Source organism: Lissotriton helveticus, chromosome 7, assembly GCF_964261635.1.
Source record: "Lissotriton helveticus chromosome 7, aLisHel1.1, whole genome shotgun sequence".
Taxonomy (NCBI): Eukaryota; Metazoa; Chordata; class Amphibia; order Caudata; family Salamandridae; genus Lissotriton; species Lissotriton helveticus.
Window position 1 is genome coordinate 1,952,082,632 of NC_136068.1, and position 24,029 is coordinate 1,952,106,660.

A 24,029-nucleotide genomic window follows, 5' to 3' on the forward strand; every position below is an offset into this window, starting at 1 on the left:
TACATACAACATGACATGCTAGGAACATATTTACATGTGAGTGTGAGGTGGAAGGGTGTGAGGCAGGTGATACCTACCAAGCGTGCAACAGGTGCAGTGGCACCGGGCCTAGGGCTGTGAGGCATGTGAGCTTGAACAGACTAGTACATACGGCATGACATGCTAGGAACATATTTACATGTCAGAGTGTGAGGTGGAAGGGTGGGAGGCATTGGCGTACCTACCAAGCATGCAGCAGGTGCAGTGGCACCGGTGCCCAGGGCTGTGAGGCATGTGAGCTTGAACAGTTGAGTGTAATACAACATGACATGTTAGGAACATATTTACATGTCAGAGTGTGAGGTGGAATGGTGGGAGGCAGGTGATACCTACCAAGCATGCAGCAGGTGCAGTGGCACCGGTGCCCAGGGCTGTGAGGCATGTGAGCTGGAACAGTCGAGTGTAATACAACATGACCTGTTAGGAACATATTTACATGTCAGAGTGTGAGGTGGAGGGGAGTGAGGCATTGGCGTACCTACCAAGCATGCAGCAGGTGCAGTGGCACCGGTGCCCAGGGCTGTGAGGCATGTGAGCTTGAACAGTCGAGTGTAATACAACATGACATGTTAGGAACATATTTACATGTCAGAGTGTGAGGTGGAATGGTGGGAGGCAGGTGATACCTACCAAGCGTACAGCAGGTGCAGTGGCACCAGGGACAGGGCTGTGAGGGGCCCAGAGCTGTACGGGGCCCCAGAGCTGTGAGGGGTCCCAGAGCTGTGAGGGGACCCAGGGCTATGAGGGGCCCCAGTGCTGTGAAGGGCCCCAGGGCAGTGAGGGCCCCCAGGGCTGTGATGGGCCCCCAGGGCTGTGAGGGGCCTAGGGCTGTGAGGGGCCCCAGGGCTGTGAGGGGCCCAGGGCTGTGAAGGGCCCCAGGGCTGTGAGGGGCCCCAGGGTTGCTTCAGAGCTCTTGGCATCCTTGCTACACCACTGGTGTGAGGCAGATATGTCCATCGAGCTGCCCTCGGTAGTAGTAAGAAGCCTGCATTTACCACTACTACCCCAGACTGCGTCATCCCTGCGTCATCAGCCCCCTCCCTCACTTTCAGCATCTACTGTGCCAGAGTGACGTCACTAACATGGCTGAACCCTAACACACATGAACATGGCATGCACCACAACATGCAGAAACAAGATATGAAAGGGTGTTTACCTGGATGGAAGCAGAGAGAGGTTTTCAGAAGAGAACGCAGAGGATTCTGGGAAGACCCTGGACCATCTCCAGCCTCATCTCTGAGACAAGCAGAGCTCTGCACCCTGGGGCTGTAGAAGACTGCTCTCTCCACTGCAAGGGGGGGGACAGAAGAGAGGGGGAGAGGAGGGGCAGGGAGAGAGGAGGGAGAGAGAAGGAGAGAGGGAGAGAGAGAGAGAGAGAGGAGGAGGGAGAGAGAGGAGGAGAGGCAGAAAGGGGGAGAGGAGAGGGAGGAGAGGAGAGAGAGAGAGAGAGGGAGAGAGAGAGGGAGAGGAGGGGACAGAGAAGGAGGGAGGGAGGGAGAGAGAAAGAGAGGAGAGAGAGAGGGAGAGTGGGAGAGAGAGAGAGAGAGGGGAGAGAGAGAGGGGGGAGAGGAGTGGGAGGGAGAGGGGGAGAGAGGGGAGAGAGAGAAGAGAGGGAGGGAGAGAGACAGGAGAGGGGGAGAGAGGGAGGGGAGAGGGAGGGCGAGGGGGAGAGAGGGGAGAGAGAGAGAGAGAGAGGGTGAGGGGGAGAGAGCAGGAGAGAGAGGGGAGAGAGAAAGCATACATAAACAGGAGAGATTACCTGAGGAAGGAATGGTTGAATTTATTTTCCTGTCACAACTGCAGAGCCCTAATTTACTTCACTGTCAATAAACAGGAAGTGCTTCATCCCTCTCCTCCCTCCAGTAGTGCAGTGGCAGGGGTTAGACATGTTTAGCTTCAATGCACTATTAATACTGAGTCTTTCTTATTCATTACCAGACCCTTCACTCTGCATCTCTATGCTCTACGTCAGCGTTTCCCAAACTGTGGTCCGCGGACCCCCAGGGGTCCGTGACACATTCCCAGGGGGTCCGCAGGACTCGAGTGCCTTCCATCATAACGGTCATAAAAATAAAATGCACATGCGCCACAAGAGCTGTGAAATACAGTGCAGACGCAGCAAGACCCAGAGCATTTTGCGGCGCAATATCCCCTCTTCACTTTCTGCCCTGAATGCAGAGTACAGCTGTGCCTCTTGTTTTAAAGCTAAGCAGCATTAGGCACCTCGGGCCAGCAGGAGGGCACTTCACTCTGGAAATCAAAGATAAACACAATGAGTGTTTTAAAGGGAATTAGCAGCAGCCTTTTTATATGGCTGATTCTAAACATGTGATGAGCGCTCAGCTTAAAAAATGCTAGTGGCATTGAGGTTCATTTCTGCCGTCAGGGTTGGTTTCATGGAAAGTGTAGCTGCACTCGAGAAGTATAGTCCAAATTATTGAATTTTAACACTGTTTATTCATGGCACATTATACAATCTATGCATGTATGCCTCATTCTGAAAACCATATTTACCTAAAGCAGTTACAGCGTGATTGGCATTCCTTCATAAACTAAAGTACTTTCCCCTGTAGGATACACAACCCTGCCTTGATGACATATGCTTAAGTTTAAAGTGAATGCACGCATTAAGTAAGTGTTTAATTTTTTTATCAGGCTCATCAAAATGAAAGTGAACAATGCTATGAAAATACAAGTTGCTTTTTCTAGAAGTGCGTCTTAAGAAACACACTTAAGAGGGTCTTGTTAATCTACTTCCTGCTCCGCCCCATCACTGAATAAATGGAACCCATGACTTCAAGGGGCAGCGCGTGTATTTTCATTTGCTTGCTATGGGTGATTCAGTCACTGAGGTAGATTTACCTTTCCTGAATAATTGTCATTCATAGCTCATGAAATAAAAACATGAATGCTGCTCTTGAATAGACAGAAACCAAAAGCCTGCCACTAATGCCAACTGCTTTGTCTGCCATGAATGAGCTAAGTACCTCATGTTACGACTGGAAAACTGTCACCCTGTTCACTAATCTGTATTGCTTGTATTTTGCGCATTTATGAGTACACAATGCACTTAAAATAACTTAATACGCTGCACTACACAAAATCAGTGTCTGAGCTCAAGAAGATGAAGGTGCATCATTGCTGGCATGGCTTCTCACCTACAGCAAGAAAATGAGCAAGAAAATGGTGCATCAGGGCTGAATTATGTTTTCTTTTGGGTCTATGGCTGCTGCGGGGGAAAGGCACATATTCACAGTGTCAGTTACTGTTACTTGGCAGGCAGGTAAAAATAGACGCAGCCAGGATCAGCAGTAGGGTTTTCACGCTGCTGTCCATTTACCCACTTTCCATAAGCCCTTGGGTGAATTATATGTGCTGTCAAGCTTTCATCCTGGCTTATGAAGGGCAAAACCCCGAAACTGGTCCCAGGATGCTTGTTTCCAGTCCTGGGTGGACCTGGCCTGGCAGTTTGGGCTGGACGGTTCCCATTGGGCGCACGGTCAGGACTGATTTGCATATGGCTGGGTTCAAACTGGAATGGCATGAGGAGCAAAGGAACAATGGATTTAGGCCCAGATCTTTGTATTGAAGTTATGGTTTTACTTCCTTTCCCCACCACATATTTATGTGAAAAAGCGTTCTCAGATCTTATGTATCTAAAAAATAAATATAGAAATTGTTTGGAAAACATAGAATCAGACCTGAGGATTCAACTTTCAGAAATAAAACCAGACATTGAAAAGTTAGTTGCCGAGATGCAGCACCATCCGTCCCATTGAAATGTTTTGATTTTTGTATATTTTTTCAATATAAAATAATTAACGCTTTAGTAATTTGAGTATTTGCTTGGTGTGTACAGTTTTGTGTATTTTTTGCGTATTACTGTTCTACTTTTTGAAATGTATATCGTACAAATTGCTTGGGGGTCCCTGGCTTGCAGTAGTAATTCAGTGGGGGTCCTCAGGAGTCAAAAGTTTGGGAACCACTGCTCTACGTGGTTCTTATACCACTTTCTTAGTCAATGGTTTGTGAGGCCCCTAGGGTAACATGTCTACTGTGCTAATTTACCTTGTGCTATTTAAGTTCTTGTATTGTACTTTTGCCTCTATCCTCATAAAGAGACTAGAGGAATGTGTTTAGAATAAATACATATATTTTATATATATACCTGGTGTGGTGCTCGTTCATGCGATCATTCATGTGATTCTAGACTGGTGAAACAAGCTGCTTTACATTCCTTCAAGACTTAGCCCGAAGGCTGCTCTCCACAGATACCACTAGGATAGCTTTCTATAAAGGTTGTCTAAACCTACCACCAATAAGGGTCGTTTGGAGTGGTGCACGGTACCCACTAGAATAGTGGACATCATATGCTAGGCCAACTTGTCACAGTATTTACAGCACTTTCACATTTCATCAGCAACAGCTCCTCACAGTAACACTTTCTAACGCATTATCATCAATCACTAACAGGGGCGCCCCCTTCAGGAGCCTTATGTCACTCTTAACACTCAGTAGACTTAACACCTAATAATAATAACCATCATCATAATCACCATCAATGTCATCTCCATCATCATCATCATAATCAGCATCAATATCATCACCATCAACATTATCTCCATCATCAGCATCATCATCTCCATCATCATCATCATCATCATCATCATCACCATCGATATCATCTCCATCAACAGCATCATCATCATCATCATCGTCATAATCACCATCACCATCAACATCATCATCATCATCATCATCACCATCAATATCATCTCCATCCTCATCATCATCATCATAATCACCATCAACATCATCTCCATCATCATCATCATTATCCATCACTAACTCTCAGCACTCGGAACACTTAATAATAACAATAATACATGTCATCATAATCACCATCAATATCATCTCCATCATCAGCATCATCATAATCACCATCCATATAATCTCCATCTTCAGCATCATCATCACCATCTCCATCATCATCATCATCATCATCATCATCATCATCATCATCATCATCATCATCATCATTATCATCATCATAATCACCATCAACATCATCTCCATCATCAGCATCATCATCTCCATCATCATCATCATCACCATCAATATCATCTCCATCATCATCATCTTCATCATAATCACCATCAACATCATCTCCATCATCATCATCATTATCCATCACTAACTCTCAGCACTCGGAACACTTAATAATAACAATAATACACGTCATCATAATCACCATCAATATCATCTCCATCATCAGCATCATCATAATCACCATCCATATAATCTCCATCTTCAGCATCATCATCTCCATCATCATCATCATCACCATCTCCATCATCATCATCATCATCATCATCATCATCATAATCACCATCAACATCATCTCCATCATCAGCATCATCATCTCCATCATCATCATAATCACCATCAACATCATCTCCATCATCATCATCATTATCCATCACTAACTCTCAGCACTCGGAACACTTAATAATAACAATAATACACGTCATCATAATCACCATCAATATCATCTCCATCATCAGCATCATCATAATCACCATCCATATAATCTCCATCTTCAGCATCATCATCTCCATCATCATCATCATCACCATCTCCATCATCATCATCATCATCATCATCATCATCATCATCATCACCATCAACATCATCTCCATCATCAGCATCATCATCTCCATCATCATCATCATCACCATCAATATCATCTCCATCATCATCATCATCATCATAATCACCATCAACATCATCTCCATCATCTTCATCATCATCATCGTTATCCATCGCTCTCAGCACTCGGAACACTTAATAATAAAAATAATACCCATCATCATAATCACCATCAATATCATCTCCATCATCAGCATCATCATCATCATCATATTCAGCATCAATATCATCTCCATCATCGGCATCCTAACCCTCATGATTGACCATCACTAACTCTCAGCACTCGGAACACTTAATTATCATCATCTTCAGCATCATCACCATCTCCATCTTGATCATCCAGGAGAATGTACATATTAAACAATGTTTAAGACAAATCTTTGAATCAGACATTACTGCTGCGGCCGACGACCACCTCCTAACAGTAATTCTGTGGTTACAATGTAGAGTCTGCTATGGAGAGGGAGCCGTTTGAGCAGGCAGGAGCAGATGGGGAAGGTACCTGCACACTTCAGATACAGCCTCTAACTGAAGTTACAGAGGCAGCAGCAGGTGGAGACTTTTCTACAGCTGTGAAAGAGGGCGGACCCAAGCTCTTAAAGGAGAAGGTCGCAATTCATTTGGCACCTGTGGAATCTGGAGTTAAAGGGCCAGGTGCAGAGCAAAGCCTGGTGGAGAACACTGTTGGAGAAAAAGGTAATTCCGAGGCTGCGATTAACTCTATTGAAATAGAGCTAAGGGTTGATAAAGATATTAACTTTGATTTAATTAATAAGAGAGATGCAAGCATACGCAAATTACCTGATGCACTTCCTGCTTCTCCCAGTGATGAGGTCTTTTTCACTGGTAATGATGAGACGGATGACGAGGAAAGTATGAATGGTAGTTTGGGATCAACGACAGACACGGAGTCAGAGACGGATAGTTCAGATGATGAAACAGTGAATACTGATACAGGAAGTAACGAGACTGTATCAGGGACTGACTCTGAAAACTCCTCAACTCCTATCAGCAGTGAGATCGAATCTAATGATAAAGAATATAAGGATTCAGTTCAAAAAACATTCCAAAAAGACGCCTCTTCCAGATCAAAAACAAATCTTGAGGGCAGTATCAGAATTATGGGAAAAACCAAAACTAAGAGCAAAAAAAAAAAAAAGTCAAGCAAACGAAAAGGGAAATCTAGGCAACAGAGATTGTCAAAGGAATGCAGAGGCAATATGAAAACAGTAGTAAAGAAATTGAATTTGGATAAGGTCGCAGAGAACTCTGGAATACCGGCAGATGAGCTTGTAAATGGTGAAACTCTGGATTCTGCGAACCGTGGAGCGGATGGTGGTATGTCTAATTTTGAAGTTTTATTTACAACATTAAAACAAATGCAGAGTGAGGCTCGCATTGAGAGCCAAAAAGCAAAGCGCAGGGCTAAACATGCGAATAAGAAAATACAATCCTCTCTGCACAAGGTTAGCAGGTTGAATGAGGAGATGGCTGAGAGAGTCTCTGAAGTAGAGACTAGAACCGGGAAATTAGAAGATGATATGGTCAAAGTGAAGGATGACAGAAAAGAACAAGATAAGACTACGGCTGATATGTTATGGAAACTCGAGGAATTTGAGAATAGACAAAGACGCAACAATGTACGCCTGATTGGAGTACAGGAAGGGAAAGAAGGAAGTGATGTTCGGGGGTATGTTGTAGACTTACTAAAGGGTGCCCTCCCAGAGTTATCTACATGGGATCTTGAACACGAAATACAAAGGGCGCATCGTTTTCCTCTGATTCAGAAAGCAGCGCAGAGTAAGCCTCGTGCAATACTTATATACGTGGGGAATTTTCTTCTACGAGAAGAGATAATCAACAAAGCAAAGCCCCAAGCTAAATGTAAACACAACGGTGTAGAGTTTTTTGCACGTCCTGACTTTTGCCACACCACGGTGGAAAGAAGGTGGAGGATGAGGCAGCTCATTACTCCATTTCAAAATATAGGTTGTGAGGCTTACCTTCTGTATCCCGCTCGTCTGAAGATTGGAGTAAATGGGAACTTTAAAATGTTCTATTCTGAGATACCTGCACAAGAATATCTTAACTTTCTGCAAGATCTACGGAAAACAAGACACAAGGAGAATGTTGAGAATAATGATTATGCAGTTGCTCTTAGGGATATTCCCCAAAAGAAACAAAGATAAATATAGTATGGAAAATAGAGACTGTGTCTGGTAATTTCTGGAGACGAAAAGCTACATATGAGGACTTATTTAAAATAATAGAGGAAGCGGTTTGCTCAAGGTCTATGAAAAATTTATTTGTTGTTTTTCCCCTCTTTATTGGAAGAATTTCTTTAGTTGTAGCTTTTTCTGCTTCAATAAGTAAAGATTGGTATTAATATAAGAAGAATTGGGGTAGAGGTTGAGCACGAATAGGGGTGGTATTCGTTGTACACACACTGAGCACAGTAAGATGAAGGGAAAGTTAGGGGGTTGACGGGGTTGGCATCCAGGAGGCAAAAGTCGGCCAGACATAGGTCCGTTGGACCTATTTGCCTGTAGGGGGGGTGGGACTCTGAGGGTGGGCAGTCTGGGGTGGGGTTGGGGACGGGTAGGGAAATGGACAGGGCACAAAGGCACTAGACTCTTAAGAGGATTTGACAAAAGTAATTTGTATCAACTGTATGATATGGGTAGTGATACTGAAGATGTGGAAGAAAACATTGAAATTAACAAGGAAGTCTATTTATGTAGTGAGCTAGGCCTCGTATTGTATATCATCTTTAGAACATTAAATAAAAGCAAGCAGATTGGGTATGAAGAGAATTGGCTGGGGAAAAAAAATAAAATGAAAAATGTCTATTAGATTAGTGACATGGAATGTATGCGGCCTAAATGTTGTAACGAAAAGGCAGAAGATAGGAATACGGCTACGGCAAATGAATGTAGATTTTGTGTTTCTTCAGGAGACACATGTAATGAGTACCCAGGAGATCTATCTAAATCAGCTGGGGTTTCAATTAATAGTTGCTTCTAAACAAGGAGTAAAACAGAGAGGGGTAGCGATTCTATCGAGGGATAAAAGTGTAGTAACCAGGAGAAAGTTAAGAGATAATTGGGGGAGATGGGCGATGGTAGAGGTACTATTAGGGGGGGTCTGGACAACATTAGTTGCAGTATATGGTTCTACACAGGACGATCCAGAAATTTAGCAATTTTTGGATTCTGAGTTGGCAGACTGGGCCCCTCGAGTTATTATAGGTGGAGACTTAAATATTGATGGAGCGGAGGGTCTAGGATCAGGTTCAATAAGACAGTATAAGGGTAGGAAAAAAAAGGTCTACATGGGCCTTATTGATCTTCTAGAAAATAATACACTGAGAGATGCCTGGGGGTCAATTAGATCGAAACAACTTGGTTATACATATTATTCAGCACCGCATCAGATATGCGTTAGGCTGGATTACTTTCTGGTCTCCAATGATTTAATTAGTATAGTGGAAATTGATAGACTTCCTCGGATACTTAGTGACCACAATCCCCTAATCCTAACGATAAAGCAGAGTGGGGGGACAACAATAAGAAGGGAGTGGACATTCGAAAGGGGATTGCTTTTAGATGAGGATTATATAAAACATATGTCTAAATGGATTACCGAATTCTTTGAATATAATAGAGGAACCGCTGCAGTTGGCATAGTATGGGATGCCTTTAAGGCAGGAGCACGCGGTGAAACGTGTAGTTATAGCGCCTTTAAGAGGAAAACAGAAAGACTGCAATATAAGGAGAAAGAGGGAAAAGTACTGGAGGCAGAAGAACAACTTAATAATTGTGTAATAAGGGGCCAGCCGATTGAACAATTAGTAATAGAATTACTGAAGGTGAAAAGTGAGGCAGAGGAAGAACTTGCTAATAAATCCGCAAAGCAATACACAATCAGAAGGGAGAGATGTTACGAGTTCAGTGAGAAAATAGGGCGAGTCCTTGCTATACGAACCAGACAGATAGCGGCGGCAGGGATGATTAAGGAAATAAAAGATGAAAAGGGACAATTACACTCAGATCCAGAAGAAATTTGGGAGGTCTTTAGGAAGTTTTACCAATCTTTATATGATGAGAAAGACCCTAGTAGTATCGATAGAATAAATGAATATCTCCAGAACATCGAGGCAAAAATTATATCCCCTGAAGATGCAGAGGAATTAGAGACCGTGTTGGACGAAACTGAGATTAAAGAAGCAATGACTGCTCTACCCTCGGGGAAGGCTGCTGGACCTGACCAGCTACCGATTGAGTTTTATAAAACATTTTGGGGATGTTTAGGTAATAATTTAACTCAAATGTTTCAAGCTGCACAAAGTGGGGTATCCATTCCTAAATCCTGGAGCGGGGCAGATATAGTCTTAATTTTAAAAAAAGAAAAGCCTCCGAATGAACCAGGTTCGTACCGCCCAATAACATTGATGAATAATGATACCAAAATTTATTCGAAGGCACTGGCTGCGAGATTTGCAAGAATTATAAGTAACTTGGTTAGTGATAACCAACATGGGTTTATTCCTGGTAGAGGGACAACTCACCATATTAGAAAAGTTATAACTTTATTTGATGTGGCGGAGGTAGCAGGAGACCCGATGGCAGTTATGCTTTTGGATGCGGAAAAGGCATTTGATCGGGTCTCCTGGCAGTATTTGTGGCAGACCCTAGTTAGAGTTGGGATTAGAGGAGGTTATTTGAAAGCAATCCAGACTTTATATGTGGACCCAGGTGCAGCATTAAGGATAAACGGTGGTATAACTGGACAATTTAAAATCAAGAGAGGAACTCGTCAGGGTTGTCCTTTCTCTCCCCTGCTATTTGCCATTTATATGGATCCCTTAATACGGAAGATAGAATCAGCACCAGAGATCACCCCAGTCAATACAGTTCTTGGGCCATGCAAGATATTAGCCTATGCTGACGATGTTGCGGTGATAACACCTTGCCCTACGGAAGCAGCCACATTTGTAGAGGCCGAGGCCTTAAGATTTGGACAAGTCTCAGGGTACTCATTGAACGCGTCTAAAACTCAGATTATCAAAAACTCTTTTACACCCTGTGAAGATAGAAGAGTAGTGTCGGCAGGGAAATACCTCGGAATTAATATTATGTCTAATTTAGATAGTTTGGTGGATAATAATATTGCCCCAGTAATTGAAAAGGCAAGAAAAGATCTGGATCGTTATGAGAACTTACATTTATCATTAGTTGGGCGAGTTAATATTATTAAAATGTTGATCCTACCCAAACTGTTGTATCTTTTTAGGGCAATCCCTCTTTTAATTGAAAATAAGTGGTTTAAAACTTGCGAAAGTATGGTAAATCGGTTTATTTGGGCCAGAGGTAAAACCCGGAGGGCATTGAGGTTTATGTCCCTTCCCAGGGAGAGAGGGGGGTGGTCACTGCCGGATCTAAAGGTATATTATTGGGCTGCAGCAATACAAGGAATGGTTGGATTAATTGGGGGGGCTGAGATGGATGGATGGGATAAGACAGGCTCGTTGGCTATATATGGTCTAGCTCTGGGTACAAATGCTGAAAATATTTTTTTAAGATTTACTGATGGAAGTTATTTTAAAAGAACACGTTTCAAGATAATTATGGCGGCCTACAGTATTTGGAAAGGATTTTCCAAAAAAGTTGGAATAGGGAAATATAGTGTATATACTAGATTCAAAAATAATCCCTCATTACCCAGGGCTGTGTTTTCAGGAATGGTATATGAAGAATGGGAGATTAGAGGCATAAGAATGATTGGCGATATGTGGGACGATAATGGCATCTTACAATTTATAGATTTGAAAAATAAGTATATGCTAAATACAAATCATTTCTTTAAATACCTTCAAATAAGGAGCTGTATATTAAATAAAAAAGGGGGAGCTCTAGGCTTTGGGAGGAGTATAATGATGGATCTCATACAAAAAGGTAATGACTGTACTATAAAAAGATTTTATTTAGAAATGATAAAGTTAAAAAAGGATGATCTTGACAAATGCATAATTAAATGGTCCTCAGATTTAGATATAGCTAGAGAAAGAGATATTTTCTCTGAATCACTTGAGATGGGATGTAAATTACTATGCTCAGCGTCTCTTCAGGCCCAGCATTACAAGAGTTTGTATCATTTGTATTATACGCCATGTAAAATTGCTCAATGGGGGGCTGTGTCGGGCATCTCGTGTTTTAGATGTGGCAGTATGGAGGCTAATTTGTTACATATTTTCTCTACCTGTCCACATTTAGAGAAGATAAAACAAGATATCGGGATTTTTTTCCGGAATGCCTTAGACACAACAATAGAGTTGGACTCAGCAACCATTTTGTTGGGAATATCCCCCAACGGACAAATTAATTGTAAATATTTTCTGTTTGTAGCAATGTCGATTTTTAGACTGCTTGTGGCCTCAACTTGGTTAGATCCAAATCCTCCAACGTATCATCAATGGCTTGGGAAGACTTTGTCAATACAAAAATTGGAAACAGCTATTTATTCTAGGAAAGGGAGAAAGGGTAAAAAGCTGGGTATGCAAATCTGGGGTCCTCTGATCCAATGGAAGGCTGGAACTGAATAAGATATTTAGAGAAATATATGTATTATGGAATGTTAACATATATTATTTGTATCCGTATATATTATGATTGGATCTGTATGTAGTATATATATTGTAATATTTTATTTTCCCTTTTTCTTTTATACGTAGTTGAGTATGTGGCTGCCTTATGAAACTTATTGTGCCTTGTCCATGTAATGGGGGAGCGGGGGGGAAATAAAATGTGGGGAAAAAATTTATCAATAAAAATATTTAAAAAAAAAAAAATCATCATCATCACCATCAATATCATCTCCATCATCATCATCATCATCATAATCACCATCAACATCATCTCCATCATCTTCATCATCATCATCGTTATCCATCGCTCTCAGCACTCGGAACACTTAATAATAAAAATAATACCCATCATCATAATCACCATCAATATCATCTCCATCATCAGCATCATCATCATCATCATAATCAGCATCAATATCATCTCCATCATCATCATCATCATCATCATCATCATCATCATATTCAGCATCAATATCATCTCCATCATCGGCATCCTAACCCTCATGATTGACCATCACTAACTCTCAGCACTCGGAACACTTAATTATCATCATCTTCAGCATCATCACCATCTCCATCTTGATCATCCAGGAGAATGTACATATTAAACAATGTTTAAGACAAATCTTTGAATCAGACATTACTGCTGCGGCCGACGACCACCTCCTAACAGTAATTCTGTGGTTACAATGTAGAGTCAGGAGCCTCTATTTCTTTTTATCTGTAGTTTTTCTAATCATGTCTGAGGCAGAGAGGGCCGTGCCACGGGGGCTCTTAGGGTGTCTGAAAGTCAACTCCACACTTCTTACCCAGACGGTAGAGCACGATGTTTATGAATACGTTGACGGCAATCATCACTCCGAGGGTTATCGCCTGTCTCCGTAGACGAGGGATCTCCTCACCACCTGGAGAAGAAATCACAGAATTTGGTGTTTAACTTTAAATGTGGGAGTGGATCGCCTGCCTGTAGCTGGAGTACAATATCACAGAACAGCCTGTAATATCCTCAGTTAATGTGTGCCAAGTCACTCCAATGACAATCAGTGTGTGCCAAAACTGGTCACTGACTCTCAGTGTGTGCCAAGACTAGACACTGAGTCTCAGCGTGTGCCAAACCAGTCCCTGAGTCTCAGTGTGTGCCAAGACTAGACACTGAGCCTCAGCGTGTGCCAAGACCGGTCCCTGAGTCTCTGTGTGTGCCAAGACTGGTCACTGAGTCTCAGTGTGTACCAAGACTGGTCGCTGAATCTCAGTGTGTGCCAAGACTGCTCACTGAGTTTCAGTGTGTGCCAAGACTGGTCACTGAGTCTCAGTGTGTGACAAAAACTAGTCTAGTCACTGAGTCTCAGTGTGTGCCAAGACTGGTCACTGAGTCTCAGTGTGTAACAAGACTGGTCACTGAGTCTTGGTGTGTGCCAAGACTGGTCACTGAGTCTTGGTGTGTGCCAAGACTGGTCACTGAGTCTTAGTGTGTACCAAGACTGGTCACTGAGTCTGTGTGTCTGCGAAGAGTGGTCACTGAGTCTCTCTGTGTGCCAAGACTGGTCATTGAGTCTTGGTGTGTGCCAAGACTAGTCACTGAGTCTCGGTGTGTGCCAAGACTAGTCACTGAGTCTCAGTGTGTGCCAAGACTGGTTACTGAGTCTCAGTGTGTAACAAGACTGGTCACTGAGTCTTGGTGTGTGCCAAGACTGGTCACTGAGTCTTGATGTGTGCCAAGACTGGTCACTGAGTCTTAGTGTGTACCAAGACTGGTCACTGAGTCTGTGTGTGTGCGAAAAGTGGTCACTGAGTCTCTCTGTGTGCCAAGACTGGTCATTGAGTCTCGGTGTGTGCCAAGACTGGTTACTGAGTCTCGTTGTGTGCCAAGACTAGTCACTGATTCTCTGTGGACCAAGACTAGTCACTGAGTCTCAGTGTGTGCCAAGATTGGTAAAGGAGTCTCAGTGTGAATTAAGACTAGTCACTGAGTCTCAGTGTGTGCCAAGACTGGTCACTGAGTCTTAGTGTGTACCAAGACTGGTCACTGAGTCTTTGTGTGTGCGAAGAGTGGTGACTGAGTCTCTCTGTGCACCAAGACTAGTCACTGTGTCTCGATGTGTGCCAAGACTGGTCACTGACTCTCAGTGTGTGCCAAGACAGGTCACTGAGTCTCAGTGTGTGCCAAGATTGGTCAACGAGTCTCAGTGTGAATTAAGACTAGTCACTGAGTCTCTGTGTCTTCCAAGACTGGTCACTGAGTCTCAGTGTGTGCCAAGACTGGTCACTGAGTTTCAGTGTATGCCAAGATGGTAAGTGGCTCTACTTATTTGCCAAGATAGACCGGTGGCTCTCAGGATATGCCAAGATTAAATGAATGTGCATCAAGACTGATCAGTGTGTTCTGGCTCCAGCCAAAAATCAGTGAGGAAAGGAGAGTGACACTTAGTGTGTGTGCCAAGGCTGGAGGTAAGTCTCAATTTGATGCAAGACATGTCAGTGACTCCGTGTGGCTGCAGAGACTGGTTAGAGACCCTCAGTGTGTGACACATCTGGACTGAAACTGTATGTACCAGGTCTGTATTGTCTGCACTGCATGATCCTTTTCCAGCTGCCACTTACAGTCTATATAAGTCTGTCAATGTGTGTGAAATGTTACCACGGACACTCAGTTCATGTCAAGGCTGACCAGAGAGATTTGGTGTTTCTCAAAGCTGGACAATCTGTGCTGGTGTGCATGTCTGGGCACCACTCCTGAGTATCGCCTCTCAGTGTGTGCCAATCCTGGCCATCGTCACTCAGTTTATGCCGCTGTACACCATCGCCTCTCAGTGTGCGTTACTGCTGACCATCGCCTCTCAGTGTGTGCCAATATTGGCCATCGTCACTCAGTTTATGCCAGTGTACACCAGGCCCTCAAAGTGTGTGTTAATGCTGACCATCGCCTCTCAGTGTGTGCCAATACTGGCCATCGTCACTCAGTTTATGCCGCTGTACACCATGCCCTCTCAGTGTGTGTTAATGCTGACCATCGCCTCTCAGTGTGTGCCAATACTGGCCATCGTCAATCAGTTTATGCCACTGTACACCATGCCCTCTCAGTGTGTGTTAATGCTGACCATCGCCTCTCAGTGTGTGTCAATACTGGCCATCGTCGCTCAGCTTATGCCGCAGTACACCATGCCCTCTCAGTGTGCGTTAATGCTGACCATCGCCTCTCAGTGTGTGCCAATGCTGGCCATCGTCGCTCAGTTTATGCCGCTGTACACCACGCCCTCTCAGTGTGCGTGAATGCTGTCCATCACCTCTCAGTGTGTGCCAATGCTGGCCATCGTCACTCAGTTTATGCCGCTGTACACCGTGCCCTCTCAGTGTGCGTTAATGCTGACCATCGCCTCTCAGTGTGTGCCAAGATTGGTCAACGAGTCTCAGTGTGAATTAAGACTAGTCACTGAGTCTCTGTGTCTTCCAAGACTGGTCACTGAGTCTCAGTGTGTGCCAAGACTGGTCACTGAGTTTCAGTGTATGCCAAGATGGTAAGTGGCTCTACTTATTTGCCAAGATAGACCGGTGGCTCTCAGGATATGCCAAGATTAAATGAATGTGCACCAAGACTGATCAGTGTGTTCTGGCTCCAGCCAAAAATCAGTGAGGAAAGGAGAGTGACACTTAGTGTGTGTGCCAAGGCTGGAGGTAAGTCTCAATTTGATGCAAGACATGTCAGTGACTCCGTGTGGCTGCAGAGACTGGTTAGAGACCCTCAGTGTGTGACACATCTGGACTTAAACTGTATGTACCAGGTCTGTATTGTCTGCACTGCATGATCCTTTTCCAGCTGCCACTTACAGTCTATATAAGTCTGTCAATGTGTGTGAAATGTTACCAGGGACACTCAGTTCATGTCAAGGCTGACCAGAGAGATTTGGTGTTTCTCAAAGCTGGACAATCTGTGCTGGTGTGCATGTCTGGGCACCACTCCTGAGTATCGCCTCTCAGTGTGTGCCAATCCTGGCCATCGTCACTCAGTTTATGCCGCTGTACACCATCGCCTCTCAGTGTGCGTTACTGCTGACCATCGCCTCTCAGTGTGTGCCAATATTGGCCATCGTCACTCAGTTTATGCCAGTGTACACCAGGCCCTCAAAGTGTGTGTTAATGCTGACCATCGCCTCTCAGTGTGTGCCAATACTGGCCATCGTCACTCAGTTTATGCCACTGTACACCATGCCCTCTCAGTGTGTGTTAATGCTGACCATCGCCTCTCAGTGTGTGTCAATACTGGCCATCGTCGCTCAGCTTATGCCGCAGTACACTATGCCCTCTCAGTGTGCGTTAATGCTGACCATCGCCTCTCAGTGTGTGCCAATGCTGGCCATCGTCGCTCAGTTTATGCCGCTGTACACCACGCCCTCTCAGTGTGCGTGAATGCTGTCCATCGCCTCTCAGTGTGTGCCAATGCTGGCCATCGTCACTCAGTTTATGCCGCTGTACACCGTGCCCTCTCAGTGTGCGTTAATGCTGACCATCGCCTCTCAGTGTGTGCCAATACTGGCCATCGTCACTCAGTTTATGCCGCTGTGTACCACGCCCTCTCAGTGTGTGTTAATGCTTTCCATCGCCTCTCAGTGTGTGCCAATCCTGGTCATCGTCACTCAGTTTAGGCCGCTGTACACCAGGCCCTCTCAGTGTGCGTTAATGCTGACCATCGCCTCTCAGTGTGCACCAATGCTGACCATCACCTCTCAGTGTGTGCCAATACTGGCCATCGTCACTCAGTTTATGCCGCTGTGTACCACGCCCTCTCAGTGTGCGTTAATGCTGACCATCGCCTCTCAGTGTGTGCCAATACTGGCCATCGTCACTCAGTTTATGCCGCTGTGTACCACGCCCTCTCAGTGTGTGTTAATGCTTTCCATCGCCTCTCAGTGTGTGCCAATCCTGGTCATCGTCACTCAGTTTATGCCGCTGTACACCAGGCCCTCTCAGTGTGCGTTAATGCTGGCCATCGCCTCTCAGTGTGTGCCAATGCTGACCATCACTTCTCAGTTTATGACAGTGTCCACCATAGGCTCTCACTGTCTGCCAATGCTGAGTATCGCCTCTCAGTGTGTGCAAATCCTGGCCATCATCACTCAGCTTATGCCGCTGTACACCATGCCCTCTCAGTGTGTGTTAATGCTGACCATCTCCTCTCAGTGTGTGCCAATACTGGCCATCGTCACTCAGTTTAGGCCGCTGTACACCATGCCCTCTCAGTGTGTGTTAATGCTGACCATCGTCACTCAGTTTATGCCACTGTAAACCAGGCCCTCAAAGTGTGCACCAATGCTGGCCATTTCTTCTGAGTGCCAGTGTCCACCATTGCCTCTCAGTGTGTGCCAATGCTGGCCACCGATTGTCAGTGTGTGCCAAGAATGAGTTGCTGCCTCATTTTGCATCAAGACTAATCACTGATTGTCAGTGGATGTGTATTAACTCCTTCGGTGTTCATGACGAAATGGTTCCGTCATGAGCACCAGTACTCCTGTGCTCTTGATGGAACCATTCCGTCATGAGGACAGGGGGACAAAATCCTTCTGCTGCAAACAGCTGAGGGATTTCCAACATTTGTTTTGGGCCTCGGGAGGTGGGGAAGAGCTTCCCCAACCTCACGGGGCCCTTCACAGGTTTTCAGTCTAATGACGAGGCGCGCATGGCTCGCTGTCTCATTAGACGGAAAACAAAACTGAAATTTGGTTTCAGTCTGAATGTTTCAGTGCTCGTGGGGCTAGGTGGGAGAAAGGGACAGTAGCCCTCCCAGTTGCCACCCGGGGGAGGGGGGGCGCAGAAAACCCACTAGGCCAGAGGAATTCATTTTTTGGGGGAGTGGGGGCATTGACATGACCATTCTGGGCAGCCCCTACCCCCAAAAAATTACCACAGTCTTTCTGTCCCCCTGAGAGGCAGATGGGGACAATAGCCCCTTGTCTGCCCCGTCGGGTGGGTAGAAAGCCCACTAGGCATGAGGGTTAAATGTGTTTCACAATTCAGGGGTGGGGGCTGCCCATAATGGGAATGCCAATGCCCCCACTCCACCAACAAAGATACCACTGTATTTATGTCACACCCAGGAGGCAGATGGGGGCAGTAGCACCTGATCTGCCCCCCGGGGGGGCAGGGAGCCCACGTGGCACCAGCAATTATGCTGCCTTTTTTTATACGTATTGGTGGGGGCTGCCCAGAATGGGCATTCCAATGTCCCCACCCACCCAAACAAAATAGCTAGTCTTTCTAACCCCCCCTTGGGGGCATATCGGGCAATAGCTCCCAATTTCCCACATCCCCAGGGCGGCAGAAAGCCCACTAGGCACAGACTTTTTGCGGAATGTGTCTACCTCTGGATTTTAGGTGCTAGCGCAGCTAGTACCCGAGGAACTTGGTGGGTGGGGCACGGACCTGTGACTGGGAAGAGCCCAAAACATAGGGATAAGGGTATAGCACAGAGAATTCTAAGCCCTACAATTTTTTAAAATATATTTTTAGCCAATTCTACACTGGACACCCACACAAGTGAGGTATCATTTTACTCGGGACACTAAGGAGAGCGCTGTGGGATATTTGTGCCGGCACGGTGATTCCACACAAATATATGTGCTAAATTTGAGGTTTGCAGGGGATTCTGGATATGGAAACTTTGGGGGATCCACGCACGCCATACCTCATTGGACTCCCCAGGGTATCTAGTTTTCAGAAATGTGTGGGTTTGGTAAGATTCCTTAGATGGCAGCGAGCCCGAGACCAAAAAACCAGGTACCCCCCCCAAAAGCAGGTAGTTTCCTGTTGCAGCAACTATGCCTCCCCTCACAAGTGAGGTACCATTGTAATCGGGAGTACTTGGGGAACACTGGGTGGTAGGAAATTTGTGTCAGCTCGGTGATCCTACAACTTTCCCACACAGAAATGTGAGAAAAAATAGATTTTTTCAACAAAAATTGAGGTTTGCAGGGGATTCTGGGTAGGGAAATGTTGGGAAATCCATGCAAGCCATACCTTACTGAACTACTCCCCTGTGTGTCTAGTTTTAAGAAATGTGTGGGTTTGGTAGGTTTCCCTAGATGGCCGCCGAGCCCAGGGCAATAAACTCATGGGACCCTCATGCAGATGTGATTGGTAATTTTGATGTCACCGCAATAGGTTTTGGGCCCTTGCCTGTCATGGGTACTTGACCCACCCATGCGAGTGAGGTACCATTTTTATCGGGAGACCTGGGGAGACGCTGGGTGGTAAGAAATTTGTGGATCCACACAGATTCCAGAACTTTCCCACACAGAAATTTGAGAAAAAAGTGATTTTTTTCAGCTAAATTTGAGGTTTGCAGGGGATTCTGGGTAGGGAAATGTTGGTGGATGCACACAAGCTATACCTTGCTGGACTCCCTCGGGTGTCTAGTTTTCAGAAATGTGTAGGTTTGGTAGGTTTCCCTAGATGGCCGCTGAGCCCGGGGCTTAAAATCTAATGGGACCCCCATTGAAAAAACAGGTTGTTTTGTGAGAGGTAATTTTGATGTTGCCTCAATAGGTTTTTGGCCCTTGCCTGTTGCGTGTACTTAACCCACCCCCACAAGTGAGGAACCATTTTTATTTGAAGACTTTGGGGAATTTGGGATGGGTGGATTTTTGAGGATCCACACAGATTCCAGAACTCTCCACCACAGAAATGTGCGGAAAATGTGTTTTTTTGGACACATTTATGAGGTTTGCAAGGGATTCTGGATAACAGAACCTTGTGAGAGCCAGACAAGTCACCCCATCCTGGATTCTCCTGGGGGTCTTGTTTTAAAAAAATGTATAGGTTTTCTAGGTTTCCCTATGTGCTGGCAGAGCTAGGGTTCAAAATCTACAGCTAGGCACTTTGAAAAAAAGGCCAGTTTTCACTGTGAAAATGTGGTGTGATTTGGGCTGTTTCCTGTCAAGGGCACTACGCCAACCCAAACAAGTGAGGTGCCTTTTTTCTCGGAAGACTTTGGGGAATGCGGGGTGGTTGGAATTTTGTGGATCCAGGCAGATTCCGGGGGCCCGATTCACAGAACTAACTTAAGACAAAATCAGTTTAGGAGTCCTAAAGTTAAGAGTCTTAACTTTACTACTCCTAAACTGAGAAAAATCCTAACTTTAAGACTTTCGATATTCACAGAAGGCATTTAGGAGTCCTAAAGTTAGGAGTCCTAACTTTACTACTCCTAAACTGAGAAAAATCCTAACTTTAAGACTTTCGATATTCACAGAAGGCATTTAGGAGTCCTAAAGTTAGGAGTCCTAACTTTACTACTCCTAAACTGAGAAAAATCCTAACTTTAAGACTTTCGGTATTCACAGAAGGCATTTAGGAGTCCTAACTTTACTACTCCTAAACTGACACAAATCCTGACTTTTAGACTTTCGGTATTCACAGAAGGCATTTAGGAGTCCTAAAGTTAGGAATCCTAACTTCTGTGAATACCGAAATGATTAAGTGCCTTCTGTGAATGTATCATACAAATTCGCATTCGCAAAGGACGAAATTTGCAGAATTTTAGCCTTTGCCAATGCGAATTTGCTAAATGGGATGTATGAATGAAAATCCGGTGCAAAATAAGGAATCGCAAAATTTGCTATTCCTTATTTTGCAATTGCATTTAAGGAATCGCTAATTTTGCAATTCCTTAAATGCAATGTATGAAGCTAAAAATAAATGCTAATTGTCCCTAAGGAATCGCAAATTACCATCAACTTCAAGTTGGTGGTAATTTGAGAATTTCTTGAAAAATGCCAATTTTTGCATTTTTCTAAGTGCCATGTGATGCACATACATCCCCTTAGGGCATGTATGTGCACCACATGTGCACCCATGCTTATTTCAGGGGTGCAACAGGGTGTCCTTTGGACACTCCTGCACCCTTGAAATTATTCTCAATTTGCGATTAACAAATTGCGAATCGCAAATTGAGAATAAATTCCCATTCCTTCCTATGGGCCTCCTGGCTCATAGAAAGGAATGGGAAAGTATTCCTTAATTGCGAATTCTCAATTTGCGAATTCGTAATTAAGGAATATCAAGAAATCGCAAAAATGTTGCGATTTTCTTGATACATACCAATTAGCGATTCTGAAATAGCGATTTCTTAAAAATCGCTATTACAGAATCGCTAATTGGTACCTTGATACATATGGCCCTAAGTGCATTCTGTGAATTCCAAAATGGTAGTAAGTTTAGGATTTTGTCTTAAGTTATTTCTGTGAATCAGGCCCCAGAACTTTCCATCATAGAAATGTGAGGTAAACGTGGTGAGAGCCAGACAAGTCGCCCCATCCTGGATTCCCCTGGGTATCTAATTTTAAAAATGTATAGGTTTGCTAGGTTTCCCTAGGTGCCGGCAGAGCTAGGGTACAAAATCTACAGCTAGGCACTTTGCAAAATAGTGTCGGTTTTCACTGTGAAAATATAGTGTGTCGACTCTTTGTTTTGGGCCGTTTCCTGTCACGGGCACTAGGTCTACCAACACAAGTGAGGTACCATTTTTTATAAGGAGACGTTGGGGAAAGTGAGGTGGGTGGAATTTTGTGGATGCACGCAGATTCCAGAACTTTCCACCACAGAAATTTGAGGAAAATGTATTTTTTAAACAAATTTTGAGGTTTGCAAGGGGTTCTGGGTAACAGAACCCAGAGACAGCCGGTCAAGTCACCCTATCCTGGATTCTCCTGGGTGTCCAGGTTTAAAAAATGTATAGGTTTGCTAGGGTTCCCTATGTGCTGGCAGAGTTAGGGTTCAAAATCTAGAGCAAAAAACGGGTCAGTTTTCACTGTGAAAATGTGGTTTTGGGCTGTTTCCTGTCATGGGCACTAGGCCTTACCACACAAGTGAGGTACCATTTTTATTGGGAGACTTAGGGTAACACAGAATTGTAGACTGTTATTAGCTATTGACCGTCAATGCATTTCTGCCTTCCAAATGAAAGACAATGTGTAACAAAGAAGTCATTTTGAAAAATGACCTATAATTCTCATGCTAGTGTGGGTACTATCTACTGCAGGCGTCTCCAACGAGTAGCTCTTGAGCTACTGGTAGCTCTCCAGCTACCTGTGAGTAGCTCTCCTGTGTGTTGTCCATCCTACTAAATTAGAAGCTTTTGTTTGATTGAATTAATATCATACCTGCTAGCTTACAACAAATTTTCACTTTTTGAGGGGGCAGGGCCTGGTGCTGAGAGTGCAGAGGCACGCTGACCCTCGCCAAGTCCCCTACCCACTCCCCTTTAAACAATAAAAAAGGGTCATCGAGGCTGTCCCCGACGTTCTAGGGTGTTTTTACACCTTTTATGGACCTTGGCTGGTTACTGCCCCCAAAAATGAGCTGGAAATGCACTGTTTACAGTGGTTTTCAGCTAGTTTTCTCTACCACCGTGAGATTTCAGCTCCTCCCGGGGGGACTTGTGAAGGGAGCTGAAATCGTGTGACACTCGATGGCACCGTGTGAGTTGGCAGGTCTGTAATATATGTATCAAACCCAAAACAATTGCCTTAAACTATCTGGGCCCTTCCAGAAATAATTACCGTTTCCTATAGTGAAAAACATATTTATTTTAATTATTTACATGAAATCTTTTCACAGTGTATGAATCAAAGAAAAAATCCAAAACAATCAAGTGCTTCCATAAACAAACATCACCTATACTTGAAGATTTAAAAAGGTCTCTAAAATAAACCACCTATATCTTATGGGCACCTCTTATAATTCATACATTCTCAACATTTTGAATACATACAATAAAAAGTAGCTCCAGTTGCACAAATATTGTTTCTGAGCAAGTCGTTTATAGAAATACTGTCAAATCCTTAATGGAGATACTGTTATCGAGGCTGTCCCCGGCGTTCTGTGGTGTTTTAACACCTTTTGTGCACATCAGCTGGTTACTGCCTCCAAAAACAAGCTGGAAATCCACTGTTTGCAGTGGCTTTTAGCTCGTTTTCCCAACCACAGTGGAATTTCAAGTGCTCCCTGGGGGACTGTGTGAATGGAGCCTAAATCGTGTGACACACAGTGGCACCATGTGAGTTGGCAATATATGTATACCAAAATTGAAAAGTGCGTATTTGATATGAAAATGTATGTCTTTTCAAACCCCATAATTTCTAAAAGCAATTTAAATCTGATATCTGAATGATAAATATGAGATATAAAATGATAGACTTATTACTAATGTTATTACCTTGGTGCCAGGGGCATTGCATCTGTGGCTGTGATGTATTGCCCTTGTAGGGGCATTCCAAATTGCATTACTGCTGGCAATCCTACACTGAGGAGATCGTGGCTGGTAACCGTGCATAGGGATACCACTAATATACTCTTATCTGATGTGTTCAAAACGAATACTATTAGTAGCTCGTGAGGATTTTCATTGAGCATAAGTAGCTCTTGTAAGTGGAAAGGTTGGAGACCCCTGATCTACTGTTTCTAAACTCTATATTTTGTTCCAATTTCAGAAATACATAGGTGTCTTTTATGCCGATTTTTCCATATATGTATTTTCCCAAAAAAAACATTGCAAGACGCTGCTCAGTTATTGGCTCTTGGTTCGTCGGGTTCATAGTGAACCCACAAGTCCTATATATCCCCACAACCAGAAAGGTCCAGCGGATGT

General features: G+C 44.2%; 1 protein-coding gene across 1 annotated transcript in view; it reads right to left on the reverse strand.

Annotated features, from left to right (window-relative positions):
* LOC144770011 (E3 ubiquitin-protein ligase TRIM38-like) overlaps positions 1-13,940 on the reverse strand; it is a 61,418-nt gene extending 47,478 nt beyond the window's left edge. Inside the window, exons 1-3 of the mRNA XM_078654203.1 lie at positions 13,868-13,940; positions 13,201-13,296; positions 1,196-1,327 (exon numbers count right to left, since the gene is read on the reverse strand). Coding sequence (XP_078510329.1) covers positions 1,196-1,327; positions 13,201-13,296; positions 13,868-13,940 — 301 coding nt within the window. The remainder of the gene's footprint in view (positions 1-1,195; positions 1,328-13,200; positions 13,297-13,867) is intronic.
* Positions 13,941-24,029: the final 10,089 nt, after the last annotated feature.